At 42.9% G+C, this 22,000-nt stretch overlaps 1 protein-coding gene across 2 annotated transcripts; it reads right to left on the reverse strand.

The window, feature by feature from the left end:
• Positions 1 to 100: 100 nt before the first annotated feature.
• LOC126044566 (protein mono-ADP-ribosyltransferase PARP14-like) lies at positions 101 to 21,690 on the reverse strand. Of its 2 annotated transcripts, XM_049814426.1 has the most exons (19): positions 21,481 to 21,690; positions 21,221 to 21,327; positions 21,100 to 21,133; positions 20,038 to 20,112; positions 19,062 to 19,259; positions 17,754 to 18,041; positions 15,603 to 15,839; positions 12,467 to 14,721; positions 10,777 to 11,010; positions 10,269 to 10,490; positions 9,143 to 9,233; positions 7,385 to 7,534; positions 6,816 to 6,878; positions 4,981 to 5,148; positions 3,895 to 4,101; positions 3,202 to 3,795; positions 1,781 to 1,926; positions 1,077 to 1,251; positions 101 to 852 (listed from the first exon to the last, which is right to left on the reverse strand). In XM_049814426.1, exons 1-19 carry the CDS (start codon positions 21,671 to 21,673, stop codon positions 563 to 565), a joined length of 5,727 nt encoding a protein of 1,908 aa, XP_049670383.1. In that variant the 5' UTR covers positions 21,674 to 21,690; the 3' UTR covers positions 101 to 562. The 2 variants fall into 2 exon arrangements, with proteins under 2 accessions (XP_049670383.1, XP_049670391.1); XM_049814434.1 differs by lacking the exon at positions 20,038 to 20,112.
• Between the last annotated feature and the right edge of the window lie 310 nt (positions 21,691 to 22,000).

Genomic DNA, 22,000 nt, shown 5'->3' on the forward strand with positions numbered 1-22,000 from the left:
AAAACCAAGCAAATCCCTATTTGAGACATCAAGTTCATTAAAGTTCACTGGTTGAAAACCGATGCTGAGTGTTCGGAGAGGTTTAAACAAACACAAGCCCTTAACTACAATTAGTTCCTTTATTGAAAACCACTGTTTCATAATTCATGGTGCAGACTGTCACTTCCAGAGTATAAGAAGCCATCAGAAATGCAACATCGAGCGGTCAGCGGCTGAAAGAAGATCCCTTCCAGGCCCCCGCCAGCACTCCCCACTTTCTAGTGCAACTAGGAAGGCCATGAAGCTGCATGGAAAGGCTAATTCAGTACAAAGGCTTGATATGTAATTGAACAGCAGTTTTCAGTAGAGTATTGAGCTCAAGTGTTAAATACCTCAGCTACTCTAAGTGTAAACAAGCTATTTCAGTACTGTAAAAAGTTGCCAGAGGTTGCTTAAATGTAACCAAGCTTTAAGAAATTAATTTGATAAAACTATTTCTTGTCTTTGTTGTATATTTTGTTAAAAGTTTTTCTGTTCTACACAAAGACCGAAAGACATGCAGTCTTGGCTGCAATCAAAACGCTTATCTAGTGAAAGTGATAAGGTATTCAGGGTAAGCTTGAATGTCATTAAATATGATGAACATGGATGGCTGGCTCACATTATCAGTTGAGCTATCAAACAGATCTATAGAGTTACTGGCATTTTTTACTGCTGGAGTAATTGATCCTTTTGTCCCCTGAGAATATTCTCCAACAAGAACTCGAGCCAAGTACATGTACTTCTTCCCATTCACATCTGGTTTAGAGTAGGTGTCGCTGGCAGAATAGCTGGCGTTAACAGCAAAGTACGTTCCATTTCCAAAGTTTGCAGCTGTAGTCAGAAAAACAAATGTTCGTGAGCATTTCATTAGCAGCAATCACTTGTCTGCCATCTTCAGAGCCTGTGAATCTCTTGACAATTTTGCTTTTTATTTGCAGTAGGGAAATTTAACAAAACAAATAATTTTGCATACAATGCAGAACTATACAGATGGCATGGCAAATCAGTTCTAGCCCTATTCAGAAAAACAAGAGTTGTTTTGAAATTCGTATTACCGTGCATTCCAGCATAGCTCCGGTTAAATCCACCGGTGTTAATTAATGTTAACGACTCCTTGCTTGTCCCATGAAACAGAAGCCTCTCATTATTTCTGTTGCCGTTTTTGTTATCCATTTCACGCTTCTTTATTTGGTAGGCCTTCCAAAAAAATGGGTTCTGTACCCTTTCAATCTGCAAAGTTTGAAAGTAAGGCACTTGAGTTTTCTTCAGGTTGCTATCATGAAAAACATTAGTGTATCAACAATCCAATCTGCTTCCAAGATTCTCCTCCCAGCTCCAATGCATGTGTACCAGATTATGAAATAAGTTTGCCAAATCACTCCAAACTTTGGCATGACAGACAGCAGAACCCAGCCCAAAACACAACAGAAACACTCCATGGGAAAAAATACAGGACAGTTTTGCAGGTTTCTGGGGCATAGATGACTTGCCTACCTGTAAAGCACACACGGCTAAAGTGAACAAATACTGTGCTCTACTATAGCAAAACAATTTAAAGAAAGAGCACTCTCCCTTGGTGCTGAAGAAACAACTGCTTAAGAGTTGTTCCAAATACCTCAACTGCAACATTAAACTGATGCTGATTAAAGTTAGTGACAGCCATAAAGACTTGTCCAACTTCAGAAATCCCAGTGGAATTTATTTTTCCATTGTTATTAGTATCCTACATCACTTATCAGAAACAATGACATGCTTTTACCTTTACGATTTTTAATGACTGACAGGTATTCAGAAACCTTTCCTGCACATCTCCATATTCTCTCGATCCTGGTTTTAGTTCCACTATTTTGAGTCGCTGGTTTTGCATATCATCCCACGTTGCAGGAAGCACTGTTGACTCTTGATCTGCAGAAAAAATATAATCAATCATATTTACCCAAATCCTCTGCTTAAAATGAAACACGCCCTGCTACAAACCCTTTTAAAAGCCCATACGTATGGCTTATCACTAGCGCCTACTGGTCATTGTCAGCCAAGAGTACTGCATGGGTGTTTTACCAGAGGATTACAGTGTTGTAGTTTCTAGTTTGCCACTGCAAAAATTGCCATTTTATTATTGCCATTTTATTATTTTCTTCCTTTCTGTTCTATTAAACTGTTTTTACCTCAGCCCAAAAGTTTTATGGTTTTTTCCCTGATTCTCTCCCCCATCCCACTGGGGGGGGGGGGGTGGGGGGGGGGTGGGGGGCGCAGGGAGGAGCGAGTGAGCAGCTGCGTGATGCTTAGTTGCTGGCTGGGGTTAAACCACACCACCTTCCCTGCAAATCAAGTTCTCAAGGACATGGAGCAAATGCAAATTTATGGAGTAGTTAATTCTCATCAACTAGGAGACTAGGAGCAAAGCATCTGAACAATGAAGGTTTTAAATTAAAAAGTTCAAGAATATACTCTCCATCTGAAAAGCAGAAGTCTTCCCTTTCTTCCCTTCTCTCATTTCATGTGAGGCCTGCTATCTAGCTGCGTTGTCAAACAGTATCACTGACTGATGCATATGCTACAGACATCCAGCATTATAGGTTTCCTCAACTAGAAGTGACATTTTTTGGTAGGAGAACAAAAAGATAAAAAACTGAAAATATGTGCATGAGGCATTACTAAGGCACTGCGAGTTGCACAGTTACTTAAACCTGTCCACTTTCACTTTCAAGTGTTAAGTGGACAAAAAAGTTGTTCCCATGAAGATATAAAATGTGCCCATGTAAAACTGAGTCACAGCAGGACAAAGAAAAATAACACACTGGGAAAAGTCCTGTAAGAATGAGTAAGAAAAAGGTAGCTCCTTATATTGTAAAGGACCAGAAGTAAATGGAAGAGGATACATCTCAAGAACAGAAACGAGCTGAGATCAGGAATGACAACTGCTACGAACATCTAATTATTGCTAGTAAGTCTGTTAAGAACCTCAGAACACATTACCTACATTTCCAAAAATTGTAAATAATTGCAGGATTCTTTTATTTTCGTTTCCCAATTCAGCTCCTTTCTACATTCTCCAGAAATGGACCTGCACAAAGCTCCTAACAGTATTTTGCATTTTCTTACCATTTCTTACTCTGACTAGGCTGGATGCAACCTGATTTTAACATGGGAACATCAGTCTTTCAAGATGCTTTTGCCTACCTTCAGATTTATCAACACGTATAATCGGTGTATGTTTTCCTTGGCCATCCACAGCATATCTAGCTTCTATATTCACTGTGTACTTTTTCTCATGAATGATGACTGAAATATCTTTCTGCTTTCCCAGGAAAGCATTTTCCAAGCGCATATTTGTGAGACTGTCAAAGGGCACATAGGAATCCTTTTCAAAATATTTCCACTCAATTAAGTTTTGTAAAAGTTCTGCATTGATCTCTTCCTGTTTGGCAGCTTTTACCCTGTGGATCATTTCTTGAATAGTTGAATAAGCAATCCAAACATCTTTCTCAACACCTGAAATTTGAATAGAGGTACTACCCAAACAAAGAGCAATTTTTAATTTTTTTTGTAGGTTACATAGTTCCTCATTCTCTGCTTCACCGAAATGAAAGATAGACTCATCTGTGATTTCTGTTTTAAACTGTTCCTTTAAAATTGCACTTTTCAACCAGTTTTCAGCTTCTTCCACTTTCTTTTTGTTTTCACCACAAATCTGCACAACAGCCAGGTCGATTTTCTCTTCCAAAATTGCTTTGCTTTTTTCTTTTGGGGAACGTTTCTCAGAGCTCCAGAATGCTACATTGAAATACACAAATGTTGTCATGAATATTAACCATTATCAGCTGGTGCTAAACAGATTGATCTATAACTTGTATCTAAGTGACGTCTACTTACATGTTAATTTGGAAAGCAATAATTTGGCTCCTTTTTTAGCAGGACTTTCTCTTTTCTGCATGCTTGTAAGGAACACACTCAGCAGATGTGGCTGAAAGATGACAACTTTAATAGTTTTCACAGATGGAGCAGAATTACTTCTTGCAAAGTCAGTTATTGCATCTATCATATTGTCAGCTACTTCAGCTGGATCACGGCCTGCCTCACCTGAAGCAAATTACAAACATTTTGCCTTTAAAAAGCGTTAATAACTGTTACAAATGGTTAAAACATCTTTAAAAGAACAGTTATGAACTTACCCACAATCACTTGGATCATAAACAGGTCAGAAAAAACTTCAGGCTGGAAATTAGGGAAGGTTTCTACTTATCAGGAAAAGGCGGTTTGAGACCACCTTTCCAGCAAGAGAAAAACGGAAATGTACTTTTGTCGATGCGGCAGCTGATCAGGTTATGATGTAGATGATACAGCTTGGTTACCTAATAAGCCATGGGCCTGATGCTCAATGGCCCAGTAGCCAACTCTTTGCTCAAAAATCAAAGTCTAGTTTTATTCATGCAAGAAGTCCCTGCATGCATGGGGCCCAGTTCTGGATTCTCTGACTCCAGGGATTTCTACTGAACTAACTGGAAATAGCAAGAGAAGAAAAAGGGACAATCTGGCCTTCTTGACAGGTTCACATTCCACCCGTATAACCTACTTGATATTCAGCTTTAGCTAGCAGCTGGACATCTACTGATTTCAACACTAGAAAAATAGCTCCCTGGACATTCTTTGATGAGCTGCCCACGCAGATCAGGCTGCTGTGACAAACATTTATGGTCTTCCAGGAAGTATAGACATACCTTTGAACCCCTGTTAGCAAGGAAGCATTGGCTCTAGAGCACTCACGCTTTTTACATACTAGCTGACTGCAAGGAGTGAAGCCTTCTAGGTCTTCGCAAGCTTCGAATAACAGTTTTAAAGTCTGCAGTTTTTGAATACATTTTCACCAAAGAATAAACCCTCCAGATAAATCAAACTCATCGAGCCGTGAGATCAACAGCATCACATGCACTGAACCCATTTCAAAAGGGAGACACAGACCTGTTCCAATTGCCGGAAAGGTGACAGAGGTGTACTGCTGTAATTCACACTCCTGAAGCACTTTGGAGACTAGCACCTTGATATCATCTTGGGCAACAAAATGAATTATTTTTTTGCATGGCAGGCTTCCCGCTTGGGTGGTGATATAGCTCTTGTTAGGTTGTGAGGCTGAAACATAAGTAGGAGAATGTAATCAATCAACAGTTATCCACAGTACAGATGTGTACTAATCCTCATTAGGAGATAAGAAACAATGACAAATATTCCCCAGGATAAGCTTCAACTCTCCATCCACAAACTGTGCAACCCCCCCTCTCTATTTTCACTTTCAAGGCACAAGGATTCATTTTATGTTTGTAAAATATTTGCCGCCTTTGGTGAATAAATTTGGTGTGCACCTTTATTTGTCACGTTTGCTGTCCTGGTTTCAGCTGGCATAGAGTTAATTTTCTTTCTAGTAGCTAGTATAGTGTTATGTCTTGGATTCAGTATAAGAAGAATGTTGGTAACACACTGATGTTTTCAGTTGTTGCTAACTAGCGTTTAGACTAAGGCAAGGATTTTTCAGCTTCCCATGCCCAGCCAGCATGAAGGCTGGAGGGGCACAAGAAGCTGGGAGGGGACACAGCCAGGACAGCTGCCCCAAACTGGCCAAAGGGGTATTCCAGACTATGTGGTGTCATGCCCAGTATATAAACTGGGGGGAGTTGGCTGGGGAAGGGGGCGGAGGGTGTGGCAGTGCATCACTGCTCAGGAACTAACTGGGCATCGGTTGGCGAGTGGTGAGCAATTGCATTGTGCATCACTTGTTTTGTATATTCCAATCCTCTTATTGTCATTTTATTATTTTGTTATCAGTACTAGTTTCTTCCTTTCTGTTCTACCAAACCGTTCTTATGTCAAACCAGTTTCACCATCCCCTCCTCCCCCCCCCCCCAATTCTCTCCCCTGTCCCACTGGGTGGGGGGGAAGTGAGCAAGAGGCTGCATGGTGCTCAGTTGCTGGCTGGGGTTAAACCATGACGTTTGCTCTGCAGACTTGGAGAACTTCATGCAGACTAGCGCTACAGTCTGTCTTCATGCACACACAAGCATGCCATGTACCCTCAGGCCACCTAGCCTGAATTACCCTTGTGGCCTCCATAACAGAGGTTTACCTCTTATCTACTTCACATAATTCTTTTCCTTTGGTCAGTCTTCCAAGCTGACCTCCACACCAGTGTCTTTCCTACTTCCCTTATTTGGGGGGGGTTTAAACCAGATACTTGTCCATCATTACTCCCCAATTCATTATATTTGCTGTTCACTAGCTGAATTTGGTCTACAAATAAATGCCTCTTTTAAGGCAGGAACCCAACTTCACCAGTTTTCCCTCTTGGTCACAGAGAGGATGTGGTAGCAAGTTGCTGGTTAAGCCAACAGCAAACATTTTCTCACTTGGGAATGACAAAAGGAATTGCAGGTAGACAGTTGCTTCCAGTGAGGTACAGCTTCTCTATTAACATCTCTGCCAAGATGATCCCTTGCTCATGGCTCTGTTCAAAGTAGACTCAATCTGTTTTTATCATGGAAAGCTTTATTGGAATAAGAGGATGCAATAATGAATAGATTTAATTCTTTACACATGCTTAGAAGCCCTCTCTTCATTACGATTTTTCCTCTTCCTTCCCTCTTTAGATGTTTTACAAATAGCACATGAACTGATTAAAAACTAGCTGATGTAACACAGTGCGTAATGCAGAAGGATGTACAGTAGGCACTGAGAAAATATTCCAACAGATTCCCTGCCATGCATGAACACCTTCAGAAAGGAGGTCAGAAATGTTGTAACCATACCTTGTTGAGCACATTCATCTTCAACTGCTTTTCCAGCACCGTTCAGAATTGCTCTAGACACACCTTAAATGAGAAGAGGCATATGAATCCACTGTTACTACTGTTAATGCCATTAAAGTCCCATCTGAGGCAGAACTGTGTACCACGTAATATCTAAAATATCTCAATCCTGGTAACAGTAAAGGTTATAACTGAAAAGCACCGTTGTCTAAATTTTAGGCTTATGCTTTTCTATTCAAAGTGATGTCTAAAGTACCTAACAAGTTTCAGTGAGGTCAAAATTTCATTGAGGCTTCTCTTCTCCGTTAGTCCAAGAGACGTTCTATAAAATGTCTTTATAAAACAAAACCCTAAAATTATTGGTTTCCCCTGCTGCAAGAAAACATGCCATCCTGTAACATGGATTAACAAGCAAAAAAGTTTCAGACACTCCCTAACTGAACCTTTGTACCCTAAGAAGCAAAACAGAAGCCATAATATGAAACAAAAGGATTTGAAACATTGGAAAATATACTTCTTACCCTCCTTTATCCAGCTCTTCCAACCATACATTATACCTACTAAAATACCTGTTTTGAGGCTGTAGGTTTGGTTTGTTATGTTTACAATGACATCTGCCTCTTCCTTGGTAATATCACCTTCCGCCACCCGGAACACGATGGAGCCAATTGTCATTTCATGTACATTCTGTGCTGGGGCTGAAGAGGTACCAGAGAAAGCTGCAGGAAAGAAATACAGATGCTGAGCAGAAGGGAGCAATGAGATAAGAGATAAGGGACTTATTCCTGGGTACAACACCTACAGAGACCACAGTTGGCTCCAGACTCAGCCTTTGAAGAGGACTGCCTGCCATGTTAACTGAAAATCATTCCTTCTCTCGGCAGTCTCTGATCAACCTTCACCTATTCCCATCATTACTATTCATGCTGAGATGGCATAAAAAACTTGTTTTGCTGCACACCTGGTATATAGATGCTACTTTGCGACATTTTACTGTACAAGCCTTTGCAAACTCCAAGGTAAGACAGCAGCAAACTTTCCAACTCTCACTCCCTTGCTCCTCTGTCTCACAGAGTTTTCAGGCAGATTCTCTACTGCATGACAGGAACTTTTTACCTGTATGTTATTTGTAAAAACTCAATTAAGTTTTTAACATGTAACTCATCTTCTACACTCTGCAGTTGCATTAGGCTGGATAACACCAAAGATATTTCAGTTTGGTTTTGCTATTCATCCGAACACGTAACAGATTTAACAGTATTCCATAGAGGCCACTTTAAGACGTATAACCAGGAACTCACCTGCCTTCCCAGGACACAGGAAGACATCAACCTCTTCACAATCTAATCAAGTACTGCACCAATAAAAGAAAAAAGCCTTACTTGTGCCCTCAGCCCACGATAGCTTCTGCTGTCCTGATTTGTAGGGGCACTATCCTGATAATGAATCTCAGGTACTTTTTTTTTTTCTTAGCACCTCCAACACTGTTTCAGACATTACAGACACTCAGCCTGAAAATACTGTATGCTGCCTTTACAGCAGCCACTTCGATTGCTGCTTGGACTTTGGGAATGATATGCTCGCTGTCCTGGTTTCAGCTGGGATAGAGTTAATTTTCTTCCTAACAGCTGGTATAGTGTTATGTCTTGGATTCAGTACGAGAAGAACATTGATAACACACTGATGTTTTCAGTTGTTGCTGAGTACTGTTTAGACTATGGCAAGGATTTTTCAGTTTCCCATGCCCAGCCAGCAAAAAGGCTGGAGGGGCACAAGAAGATAGGAAGGGACACAGCCAGGACAGCTGACCCAAACTGGACAAAGGCGTATTCCAGACCATGTGATGTCATGTCCAGTATATAAACTGGGGGAAGTTGGCCAGGAAGGATTGCTTCTCAGGAACTAACTGGGCATTGGTCATAGAGTGGTTAGCAACTGCATCGTGCATCACTTGTTTTGTACATTTCAATCCTTTTATTATTATTGTCATTTTATTATTGTTATTGTCATTATTAGTTTCTTCCTTTGTGTTCTATTAAAGTGTTCTTATCTCAACATGAGACTTACCTTTTTCCTTCTGATACTCTCCACCATCCCACTGAGGGGGGGAGATTGAGTGAGCGGCTACATGGTGCTTAGTTACCAGCTGAGATTAAACCAAGACTCTCACCAAACAAACACCTAAATATCCATTTCAACTGTTACTTGGACTTTGGGAATTACATCTTCACCAAACATCTAAATATCCATAATAAATGCATTCCCTGGAATATTTAAAATAATTTTAAAAATCCATTAGGCACACAACTTCTTTGAAACAAGCTTACCTGTGCCTTGGCTAGCCTTATTTGGAGAAGTCTTCTGCACTTGAACATCTACAGTATTTCCACACCTCTTCTCAAGTTCATCTGAAAATACCTAGAGAAGAAAATTACAATCAACCCCTGTAGAAGTCTTCATATTACACAGTAGAAAGATACATTTGAAAAGTAAAGTTAAAAAAACATTTAGAAAGAGCTTAACATAAATTACTTCATATCATCTCCCATAGTGCTGATGGCACACTGACACACTTGACACACCTTGACACACTGTTTTTCTCAGAGAGCTAGGTTATTTAGTATGAGCAACAGACAGAAATGATAAATAACTAAGTCAAAGCCCTAGTTACCATTCCAGAAGGATAGATTAACAGATGGCATCCTTACACTGAGAGGCTAGTTTACACTCTAAATCAAGTCTTGCAGCTAATGCCACCCTTCTCTATGCACAATAGCTCAGGCTTTAGCACAGTAGCCTTCAAGATTAGCCTTGGAAAATCTATTAGTTACTGCACAAAATAGCAGAAGTCAACAGATGCAGAAACACTTATTTGCACATTAATTCACAGTGCGACTGCTCTCTTTTGAGAGATTCATGTGTGAGATGAGTTACTTGAGCGTGGATATAGAAAATTTGTGCTCATGTGATACAGAAGAATGGAGAATGTGGAATACTGATATGTTTCTACTGGAGAAGTTTACCAGCACAGCAATCCTAGCATAATTATTCTTCCCAAAAAGACACTAGCACTCCATTGAAAGCACTCCTTTTCCTAAGAGCAAAGGTATTATGCATAAGTTGCAGCAAATTTATCTGCAGGCAAGTCCTACGTACTGAAGAATTAGGTGAGTTCATGAGATAAAGAGTAATCACACTTTCATCTATATTGTTGCCAGGTAACATAAAAGGACAGGAAGGGAGCAGGGCTGTACAGGACAGGCAAATGACCATGAGGGGTAGAAGCAAAAAGAGAACTTTCAGTACAGACAAGAGAGATTGCCAGAAAAATTTTTCCTTAGTATGAGAACAAGCACCCTGTGGATTCTTTGGAGATCATCAGATGGCCAAGTGTCATGGAACAGACCCAAATAAACCAGAATATAAGAGAGACAGAAAAACATGGTAACTCACCTGAATATTAGCAGTGTCTTTTGGATGCAACAGAAAGTGAACTTCCTTAAGAGAATTTACTCCATTTTTACTACTGAATTCAAACACCTTGTCAAACAGTAATTTAGCAACAACAGACCTTGGGAATCCCAAATTCCCTGTCCCAATCGCTGGGAAAGTAATTGACTTTGAAGATAGTTCCTCAGCAATCTCCAGGCATTTTGTGACGATACTGCCCAGTACCTGTAAAGCACAATGATTTTTTTCAGGTACTGAAAGTAATTTTTTTTCCTAGTATGTGCAATGTAGCACTTTCCTTTTTAGCTATCTCTTGGTGTTAAAATACAATAATTGCATACATCACAAGGAACATATTAGTCAACAAGGCATCAGCCACACAGTTAAAAAAAGAACAGGACAAACTCTCTTATTTTCTATGACACAGTCCCCCATTTCAAAGGAAAAGCGGCCTTGAGCCCACTACAAAGTCCAGTCAAATTAGAGTTCAGACAAATAAAAACCCTCATACCTTTCCAGACGCGTGTCTCTGGGACCATGCAGGTACAACGGCATGCAGCACAACACTGCAACCTAGATTGTAACCTTTTGTTTTGAACACAGATCCTTCCCGACGTGTTCTTCCTAGGCTTTCTTCTTTCAATTCCATTTGAAGCATTGGCCCTGCCTTGCTTAGCAAAGCTTTAGCGAGCGGTCCTTTATCAAGCTGGAGATCTTTGGCAACACTGATGACAATAATGTCTGTCTGAAAAACACGCAAGCAAAAACTCTAGCTTTTAAGTATCAGATTTAAATTTTGTACTGATTAATCAAATACAGCCTACCTGTCAATTTACAAAGTAAATTTTTGGGACAGCAATCCAAGAGTGAACAAAGTTTTGGAATAAACCAGAAGTCATGCTCAATTCCAATACCATGAGTCTGCCTGAAGCAGCACAAAAGCCAAGTTAACAGTGAAAATCATTTCAACCTGATGGGAGAAAGTTAAAATTCTGCACTCCTGCTCTACTCATTCTACCTCCATTTGAAAAACATTTATGCAAGTTCATTTTCCAAGCAAAGTTCACAGACCAAAAAAAACCAAAACAACCAAAAACCAGATAAATAAATCTGTGTTCACTGAGGTAAGCAGGACGTCTCATGTATGGCTAGTCCAGAGAAAAAGGAGACGCTGAAAACAAACAAGACTGGAGGAAAGCTAAGGAGAAAAAAGTGAGAAAAACAGTAATTTATAAGGGAGAACAATACAAAGTGCTATGAACATTGTGTCAAGCACTATATTCAGCTTCTCAGGAAGGACCTCTATACACATTTTAATGTATATTCTGCCCTGGCCAACTGGAAGAGCTGCATGCACAAGGTGTGGGAGGCATCCACTCCTGAAAGGATTTGCTGGCCACTATGAAAAGGGTTCTGAAAGGAGTTGCTTTCGGTGTTGGCCACCCCAGTGAAGTAGCTATCAGACAGCTAACACCAATTCAATACCAGAGGCAACTGTAAATCAATTAGTGAAGTTGGTTCTCCACAGAAAATGCAATTGCAACTGCACATTTGGTGCCAGTATTTGCCAATGACATAATGAATAATAGTTCCCCAGATCAATATGCTACAGATGCAGGGAGAATTAGACCAGCTGTGGGCCCAGGGCTCAGACATGCATGTCTGTGCTGCCTCAGGACCACAGTGGATCTGGAAGCACCCAGCCACTCTCATGCAGCAGGGTACTCATGTTAACTGACACTTTGGCTTTTGCGCTAGTACCACGCTCTTGTAATCAGGATTTCTGGGAAGGTCAATCCTGCATGCAAGTGGTTCCTGCCCAGCAAGGTAGAGTCAGGGGGGGTTCAGAACCCTGAACCGTTCCTGCTGACCCCAGTTGCTTCTGCTATACTGTAATGCGCTGTGTGCCACAGGGATCTGTGTGCCTCTGCTTTAGTAGATGAAAAAACGCAATGCTGCACAGCCATCTGTATCTATCATGTAAGACAGTCATGTAATAGCAATTCTATGTATCAGCAGTGATAGCCAATTTCAGCAACATATCAAACATGTTACATTGCTAATTACAGGTGATGGTCTAAGGTTGGTAATTTTGGGGGGTTTTTGCGTTTTTTTTTGTTTTTTTCATGTTTTTTTAAGCAAAAAACCCACCCAACCCAAAACACTTGGTATTTTAAAGGTGTATAATTTAACACACTTACTGTAGCATCCTCAATGCTTCCTTCTTTCAGCATGATGTCAAGGCCTTCCTCAGTTGTCACCAATGGGACGTTCTTGCTATTTTGAGAAATTTTGCTTTTCCTAGGCTGATGAACTGTACTGGTCTGATGCAGTGACCTGTAGGAAGATGAATAATCTGAAAACACTTCTCTCAGTGCCTTGCTGAAAGCCTGAATGTTATTCAGTGCAATATCCACAAGATGAACCTCCTTCAAGCTGCTGTCCCCCATGGATTCTTCCAAGGTCTCCTTGATGGAGGATACAATCGCATATGTACACTCTTCCAGTGGGAAGCCAAAAATCCCTCCGCTTATAGCAGGCAGAGCTATAGAACGATGATTGTACGTTTCGGCTAGTTGCAGACTTTTCTTCACTGTCCTTCTTAACAAGTACGCGCACTTTTCTGCTTCATCCTTCCTCCACCTGGGCCCAACAGCATGAATGACGTTCTTGCAGGGGAGTTTCCCAGCGCCTGTGATAACTGCACAGCCAGGCTGCAAACTCCCGTTCTTGCTCACCAGCTCGTTGCACTCCTGTTGCAGCTCTGGACCAGCCGCTTTTAGCAGTGCCTCAGCAAGGCCACCGATGTGTTTTAAGTCTTCATTAGATGCATTTACCACAACATCAACAGGATGAGTGCACAAGTCAGCTTTATAAACGGCTATTGTTACTCCACCTATGGTCACCTGCCTATAGGGCTCACCTATATTACTATGTTCTTGCTGGTCTTCCAGCTGTTCTTCTGACTGTTCTTCCAGCCTGACTAGACACTTAAACTCCTGCTTTGCACTGGCAGCAAAAAAGTGTTCTCGCTCTTTGAAATATGACTTGGCTCCTGGCTCTCTCATTACCACACGCTTATAATGCAGGCTGGACAGAATTTGCTCAACTAAGGTGACTCCCTTCAGCACTTCTCTTCTTGGCCCACTCAAGGATATAACTCCACATTTCTTCTGTGTGCTAAAGTCAACTTGCACACCTTTATTCCGTAAGTCACCCCAAACATTAATCTTCTCTTTCTCAAAAAACATTATGACAGCCATGGGCTTTCCTGCAATGACCTTTTGTACTTGCATGTTTTCATCTATAAAGTTAAAAAGTTCCTCAAAGGCTTTTGCTACTGCTTGAGAACAACCAGCAATGATGACCTGGCTCTCTGCCTGAGTGACTGTTACGGCTTCATTAGAGCAGTTTTGCTTGGTGAGCATCCTCCATTCCTTCTTCTGGAAGACTGACTCATCCTCCAAAGTAATGGTTTTGTAGTCCAGTTCCTTCCTTATTTCTTGTTCTGCTTTTAGGAGATCTTCAGGAGTGCTCCCTTTCAAGATGATAGCTTCTGTGCCAAGCTCATAAAAGGCACCAATTTGTTTTGACATAAACAGGTTCTGTGACATGGTTTCATTATCAATATGCTCTAAAAACTGGAAAATATAAGGGTGGATATTAACTGTTTTCTTTGCCATTTTCCGTATATTATCTAATATTTCCCCTTTTACTTTATAAACTTCCTCAGGCACTCCACATAGGTTAATTATCTTCTGCAAATGATCGTAAGTTATCTGCAGGGCTGGGAACTCTGTACAATTTTTTTCTTCAAGACCAGAAGTCTGTAAAATTGCATATTCCCCTGGACCCACTACCACCATTTCTTCAGTTCTTTGCTTTTCTCTTTCAATTTCTCTGGTGGCCTTTTCTATCAGAAACTTCAGTTCTTGTTCAACATTCTTCACAACTTCTTTTTCACCTACTAGAACAACTACATCCTTGGAAATACATGGAATTATCAGAACTTCATCGTGGGTAAAGCTGTTTCTAATGGCTTCCCACACCTCTGCGCTTACTTGACATGTAATTGCTCTGTACTTTGATATGCTATGTGAAAATGCTGTGGAAACATTCTCATTCCAAGTCTTGATCAACCGAGATACCAATCTCTTCTGCTCAGACAAAGTAGCTGAAGGATGCAAAGTAACTTTTGGGTCTGCACAGTGGGGTTCAGGCCACATTAGCACACAGTTACACTTTGCCATTTCACAAGTTACTGCCTCAATTAGCCTATTATTTCTCTGCAGGTAACACCAGATATACAAATCCAAAGGCACTGTAATTGGATCTGGCTTCTTTATTTGTGGCCCACCCTTTCCATATAGAGCTGTTCCCAGCGAGATGTAGTAAGGATAGACAGAGATTGGCGTTCTGTTGAGTGAATGCTGCTTTGCCAAGATATTGCTTACATCTAAAATGAACAAACAAAAACCCAAACAATTAATGCTAGCACTTACAACCTAAGATTTAAAAAAAAAAACAAAACGGTTTTCTACATAATAATGTTTGTTATGGCTAAGCACAGTTTTACTCAAATTTTCCCCCCTTCCCAGATATAAATAATTCCAAATTATTGAAGAGTTGCTGGTTTCAAATGCCAAAAACTAAGTTAGAGAGAGACAGTTAAGAACCAACACTGTCTACCTCCAGGAGGAGGTATGCACAGCGCTGTTGATGCCCCCACTTCTGTTATATGCTGTACTTGAAGTGCCCAACTCAGAAGTTGTCTGGGCTATTACTCAGCAGTATCAAGTCACAGCTCCCTCATTTCCCCCAAGAAGAGCATCTATTTTCTTCAACTTCCCTTCAGCTCTACCGTTTCCTGCAATGCCTCCAGATTTCCCCTTGTCCTCCACCTTCTACAGATGCTCAGCACCTGCTCTCCAGCCAAAAAGCTGTCCAAGAAATTGTCCTCAGGCGAGCCAGACAGAGTGCACATTGCCATGGGGCAGCTGGTGGTGAAGGCGGGGGGGTGGGAGTGGGGGGTGGGACAGGCAGAGAAGTCTCCTGCGCTACATAGGGCTGTGTTTCTTTATGAAACTCAAACTGTAATCTGAACTGTAAGATCAAGGCCTGGGTGAAATAAACTGTGCATAAAAAGGAAAAAATTCTATGCCTCATGCACAGCTGGTCCAAAACTTCAGCTTGCACTCCAGTTAGCAGAGACCTGCTGACAAAGCACCAGATCTTTTGTGTCATGAGGGCAAAGTAGGCATTTCTCTCGAAAATCCACATTTTGACCTTTAAGTGAAAGGGTCTCAAAGAAATAAGGACTTCTTATTTCTGTATTACCTTTATGGTCATTGAATGTAATGATAGCTGCATCTTCATCAGGCAGCTGCTGAACGTTCACCACTTGCGCACCTCCGTTCTTCTTATTTTCAAAGTAGACGGTTATATAGTCACTGGGTGTGTTAGGTGGTATATTTTCAGCCCTAACACTTTTTGTTAGCTCAAGGCACCGTGCAGTAATATTTTGTTGCTTTGCTCTGTGGTTTTCATTAAGCTTTTTAGCAAATTCTCCTGCAGCTAGAAAGAGAAGGGAGAAGGAGAAAAACAAACAAACAAAAAAACAACACCAAACCCAAGATCAAATTAGCAGCTTGCTTTTCTACTATGATGTTAGCAGACTATCGCTGTGTACACTGACCAAAGCACTGAATTACAAAGCATCTACCAACTCAGAGGTGCCCACACAGCTACTTCATTCCACATATTCAGTATCTGTCAACTAGTATTCACCAACCACATGGCTGATCACAATTGTTGACTACAACTACCATAGCCAGAATTTGTCACTGATTTTCCTACTGAGTAGCACTGAGTCTCTTTAATCCCAAAAGAAAATAAGATCAGGTTCATTTTGGGGCTATAGCTTTATATACAACTCATCAGACATAAGTCAACCATTCAAATTTGGATTCTTTCGGTTTTACGATAAACACATTCTATTTTGGGCTATTTTTCCCCCCTGTTATCACAGTAAAAGACAGTCAAGTCACTTTTATGTCTGTCCGGCAAACATACAATTAAGTTTTTTTAGCATCTTATTTCCTAAAGGCTACACCAAAAATCTGTGACTGTACCACAATATGAGAGGCAAATAATTTCTGACTTCTAAACCAGAAAACCCTACGCCTTCTCAGAGACTAAAAACTTCTTTGGTTTAGTTATACCAAGGACTAATCCCTTCACAACTTTAAGATTTCTGAGCAACTTCATTCTTACATACTACCAGTAATATAACGATTCCCACAAAGTTGATTCAAAGTGGCATATAACTTGTTTTCACCATGCTCTACCTTCTAAAGAGATATACAATTTTTCCACACAGAAGACAGAATTCTCTCTTCTTTCTTGCCCCACCTCTTCACCCAGAATCAAGGATACGTAAAATCACCTTGTCCCTAAAAGGACTCAAGTGCAGCAGCACTCAAAGAATCCTAGAACCAGTTCACCGCTGTCAGTTTAATTCAGTTCTCCTGGTAACGTGGTGCTGTTATCTCTACAACATCACCTATGGCATTGGCTTACATTGTTTCTGAATCTGATCTTTTCATACCACTTACTCTTGCCCATGTCCTGGGATAGAATTTGTTAATAATATCAACCAAAGTCAACCAGGAAGTCCCCCCAACCTCTCAATGGTGAGAAGTAGGAGCAAACAACTCTCCATCATCTGGAAGGTGCCTTTGTCATCAAACACCAATAAGGCAGAAGAGAAAGCGTATGGTATCAAACACACTAAAAAAAACCACAGTGGGCACACAGTAGCTGAACAACTAATTGGTACTGCAACATCAGGCAAAGCATATGGTGTTAATTCCACACTTCACATAACTGACAGCTGGCACTCTGCATAAAGACAGCTGGACTTGCCCCAGCATCCCAGGGTCCTTCCAGTCCAGTATCCTGTCTCCAGCAGTGGGCACAGGAGGCATCTAGAGAACAGCTGTAAGAAGATGCTGCTGCCCTAATCCTCTCCCAGCCTCCAATCTATTACAGTAGATTTCCCAAGCCTGATGCAGTCTGTTTAATAACCTAAAAAGCTCTGTTCCATGTACTTGTTCAATTTTCCCTCAAATCCATACAAACTTACTACACACGTAACACCTTTTGGCCAGGAGCACCTTTATCATCGATCTGTTCTAAGACCAAGTACATCCTTTTGTTGCCTGTATAAAGTTATAGTTAGGTTTTAGTCCTTCCTGTTCTGTTTACTATCCAAATCAGAGCTAGCCCTCTTCAGACTTACACTAGCCTCTATATCTTACAGATAAAAGGTATGTCATTAACTTTAGTAGAGTAAATCCTCATTTAAAATGACACAATATCAGTTTAAACCTTAAACCTATGACAGAAAACATTCATTTCCTGCTTAGTCTCCCTCACATGCACACAAGTAGCTAATAAGAAAGATCCACAGGTCTGACTCCTCCTTACCAGTATTTCCAGTAAAAGTAACTACAGCAGCATGTATTTCAGGTATCATTTCCACACTGAAGTCACCATCATCTTCTGACAAGCCACTGATGTTCTCTACCAGCATAATTAACATGCAATCTTTTACTGTCTCCCGCACATTTTCAAGCACAACTACAGTGGAAGACAAGGATCCTTGAGAGTCCTCCACTTGGCACGGCTCCTGGAGAGTCTCCACTTGCCATGGCTTCACAAACAGATCAATTTTCTTCACTGAGTGATGCTTCCTCTGCAAAACTTCTTGGGCATCTAGTTCCACAGGAAAACAAAGATGTGATCTTCTCTTCCCCTCCCACCACAGCAGAGCAACATATTAAATTACACTCTACTTTAAAAGTCTGGCCAGCCATATTTTCTCGTATCACAGAAGAAACAGAAATAAGGCAAAACTACATCAAAAGTTGGGTCAGGATAAAACCTGCTCTATGATCTAGATGTCCCCAGCCTCCCCAGGGGAGGTGGGGGGTGGGGTGGGGTGTGTGTGTGTTACTTTAAGTGCTACCTCCTTTCTACTGCCCTCAAGTGCAAGAAACTGTTCTCCAGATTAGTAACATCTAATAAATAGCAAATAAAGACAGGGTTTTCCATCCTACCTGTGTATCTAACAAATATTTAACTATTAACTACTTAACTATATTTGACTACGTTAAATATTTAACTGTTTCTCCTGCATAAACAGTCTCCTCTTTTTGCATACATCCTTCACATACTAGAAAGCAGCCAACAGCACTTTAGTGTGGAGAAAAACTACAGATAAATTGAGGCTACTTTAAAATCATGTTCTCCATAGAGGTGAGCATTCACCTCTCTTACAAATACATAATATTTACTACCTCTTTTCCTCCCAATCTCCAAAACCCTGGCATTTGAAATGAATATGAAAAAACATACAACCAAGTAATATTTACCCATGATCTGCAGTTAATAGTGTACTATGCTTTACCCAGTCTCCTGAACTAGAATTAAAGCTTACTTATTCTGCAGTGCTCCTGACATAATTTCTGCTGCCTTATTCTTGTAAGCCTTGATCAAGCATTTGGGACAGGTCTAGAGAACCACTTCTTTCCCTGTGGATTATTATAAACACTGTCAGAAACCCACATCTGCATTGGATAGACAGGTACTTTTGCTCCTTTTGCATCCTGTCACTCTTTGGGAATAATACACCATTTCTGCTGAAGCAATGCCCACAAAGAGATCCAGCACCAGCAAAGGCCCATTTTTCAGAGGAAGCTTTAGTAATATAACACCCGTAAGATACGATCATACCCTCCTCATCCTGAAAGGTGATGATCATTTGCTGATCCTTTTTGATGTAGGACTTGATGGCCCCCCCACCGGACTTCTTCTTATTTTCAAAGTACATTTCCACAATCTCATCTTCTATGTCCTCCCCAGAGGCAGTGGTTACTACTATGACAGACTTCCTAGAGGTTGCTTTTTCCGCTTCCAATTTCTCACGTGATTCTGAAATGAAAGATTGTACCCCAATGCCTTAGGCGAAAGTTAAGAAAAAACCCAAGCTTATTATCTTCCAAGCTTTCACACCACTTTTTGTTCAGATCACAGATAAGATCAGGGAAAAGAACAGGCAAATAAACAGTAATTCAGGTGCTCGTGGTTTTTTCCACAACAGCTTTTAAATCCCAAACAAGCTGAGTGTATCACTAGTGTGAGCTGCCATATCAACAGGTGAAGAGAAAAGGCTTCTATTCATCACGAGGAAAGGACAGAAGAAGTAATGGCTATGAAAGCTTCTTCACAAATCCATGATGAGGGGAACCATCGCTCTTCTGCCTGTGCACCCTCTCCATTTATAGTTAGAGCCATTGCTGTGGGTCACCATGGGTCTACACATGCTGGCTGCCACAGGATGTCAAATATACCTGGGGTACACAGATACTGATGTTCTACCACGGGTCGTCCCAGCAGGGCTGCTGGCAGCTGGTAAGGTCTGGGTGGGGACAGCCTTACCCAGAACAAAGGTTGGCATCCACTGCATACTGTCCCTAAGGAACTGACCTGTCTGAGGCAGCCAGTGAAGTGGGGAGTTTCCTAAAGGGACTCATACAAGGGAAAGAAAAAAAAAAATTATTTATTTTAGCCTGAGATCATGACTTCTACACTACATTAGACAAACACCGCAAGCCACCCAGGTGACCAAGGCACTATTGCAGCATAAAGGTCAATGAAAACCAAAGAAGCAAGAATACACTGGTCTCTGCTTGCTAAGTGGCATGCTTACCTGTCTTCTCCTGCTGAGTGCACACAGAAGTCTCCTTATTCTGGCAGGTGGGAAGAGACACCTGTGGTTCGTTAACTAGAGATAAGTGGCAATGACTTCTCAGTTAGTAGGTACTTCAAGAAGAAAAAGGTCACACTTTTGTAGACCCAGGAGCTAACACAGCTTGAATTTAGTTTCATTTGACACTGCAGAATCACAGACTCCCATATATTCCTTTTTTGAAACCATATATTGAATGTGGTTACAGAAACACTCATTTAAGCTCAAGAAGCCGCAGGCACAATGTTAAAAAACAAACCAGCGTGTAGTCACGCTGCGTGAACCACTGCGAGCGGGCCCTCCCACGTACTACAGCACTATGCTGAGAGAACAACCGTGCTGTCAAACAAGGGGTCTGCTGAGGACACCCCTCCTCTGGAGGGGAGCACCTTTAGAAACCAGGCACCTCTGCAAAAGCGTTTATCGTGACGTATTCCGACTCTCCACGACATCTCTAGTTCAAAATAAGGAACATGGCTGAACTAGAAAATGAAAGATACCGGTAATGTCAGGCTGCTTTTCTAGTCTTTTCTAGTCTAGTCTTTTCCCTCAATCTTCACCTGTGTGCCACCCTCATTTGCACAAATAAGTAAATTACACGTGAAGATAAACAGGCTACATATGATTAGCAAACTCTGGCCCGCAGGGAGCACACATGCGACGTGAGCCGGAACCGCAACAAAACCCACACAGAAAGTTAGTTTGTTCAGTTTCTATGCACGCCTCGGAGTCTACTTGAGGGCTGTGCTTCACGAAGTGAGTTAATTTTGTGGTTTAGAAAATGAAGGAGAGTGCCGGAGGAGGGGAAAAAGGGAGAGCACCGCTCAACGCCAGCCTGGACAAGCACTCGACGAGCAGACGGCTCGGTCACCGGTTTCGGTCAGCGGTTCCTGCCACCTCCCCGCCGCCTTCCCCCGCCTCCTCCCGCCCGGCCTCCTCCCCGGTCCAGCGCCCGGAGCCCCGGCCCCGCAGGGCCGAGGCGAGCGCTTCAGCCCCGCGCCGCGCCTCACGCAGAGACCCTACCTGGCGCCTCGGCCCCGCCGGCCGGTCCCACCTCCTGGAAGCGGAGCGAGAGGAGAGCGGTTACACACGGCCCCGCTCGCCCGACCGACCGCCCCGCTCCTCCCCGCTCCTCCCGCCTCACCTGCGCGGGGTCGTCGTCCGCGGGCGGCTCGGTGACGAGCAGCGACAGCCGCCCTCTGGGCACCCAGTCGAGCTCGTGGACCCGCCGGTCGAGCACCCGCTGCCTCACTGCCGAAACACGGGCACCGGTGAGGAGAGGGCGGCGGCGGCGGCAGGGGTCGCCTCCCGCCCCCCCCCCCCCCGCCCGAAAGGCGGGCAGCGGCCATTAGCGCCCCCTCAGCCCGCGCCCCCTCAGCCCTCGCCCCGTCCCCGGCCGCTCACCCTCGGGGTGGGCGAAGCAGACGAGGACGTGCCCGGTGGCGGTGGCGGTCCGCAGCTCGCACTCGCCGCCGCCCGAGCGCTTCTGGCTCTGGAAGTAGCAGAGCAGCTTCTTCTTCAGGGCGGGCGGCGGCTCGGCGGCGCCCCAGTCGCCGCGCACCAGCAGCGGGAAGGCGCCCGGCCGCGGCCCCGCCATGGCTGCCTCTACGTTCCGTGCCGCCCCCCCGCCGCTTTCGGTTTCATTTCTTCAGCGAGGAAAGCAGCGGCGCCGGGCTCCTCCCCGCGCCGGGGGCGGGGGGGCGGGCGGCCCCCCCCACGGGCCCGGCCGGAGGCCCCGGTCCCCCGCCGCGCCCCCTCACGGCGGGGCAGGAGGCGGCCTCTCGCCGCCCTCGGAAAACACCCCGGGTTGCGCGGCCCGCTTTGCTCAGGGCATCGGAAACGTAGCGTTGTGCTTCCACGGAGTCGTACAGCGAGCCGGCTTTACAAATACAGCTGTTTTCAGTGCCTGGCTTGGTGGCTGTTA

This window comes from Accipiter gentilis, chromosome 1 (genome assembly GCF_929443795.1).
Source record: "Accipiter gentilis chromosome 1, bAccGen1.1, whole genome shotgun sequence".
In the NCBI taxonomy this organism is placed as follows: domain Eukaryota; kingdom Metazoa; phylum Chordata; class Aves; order Accipitriformes; family Accipitridae; genus Astur; species Astur gentilis.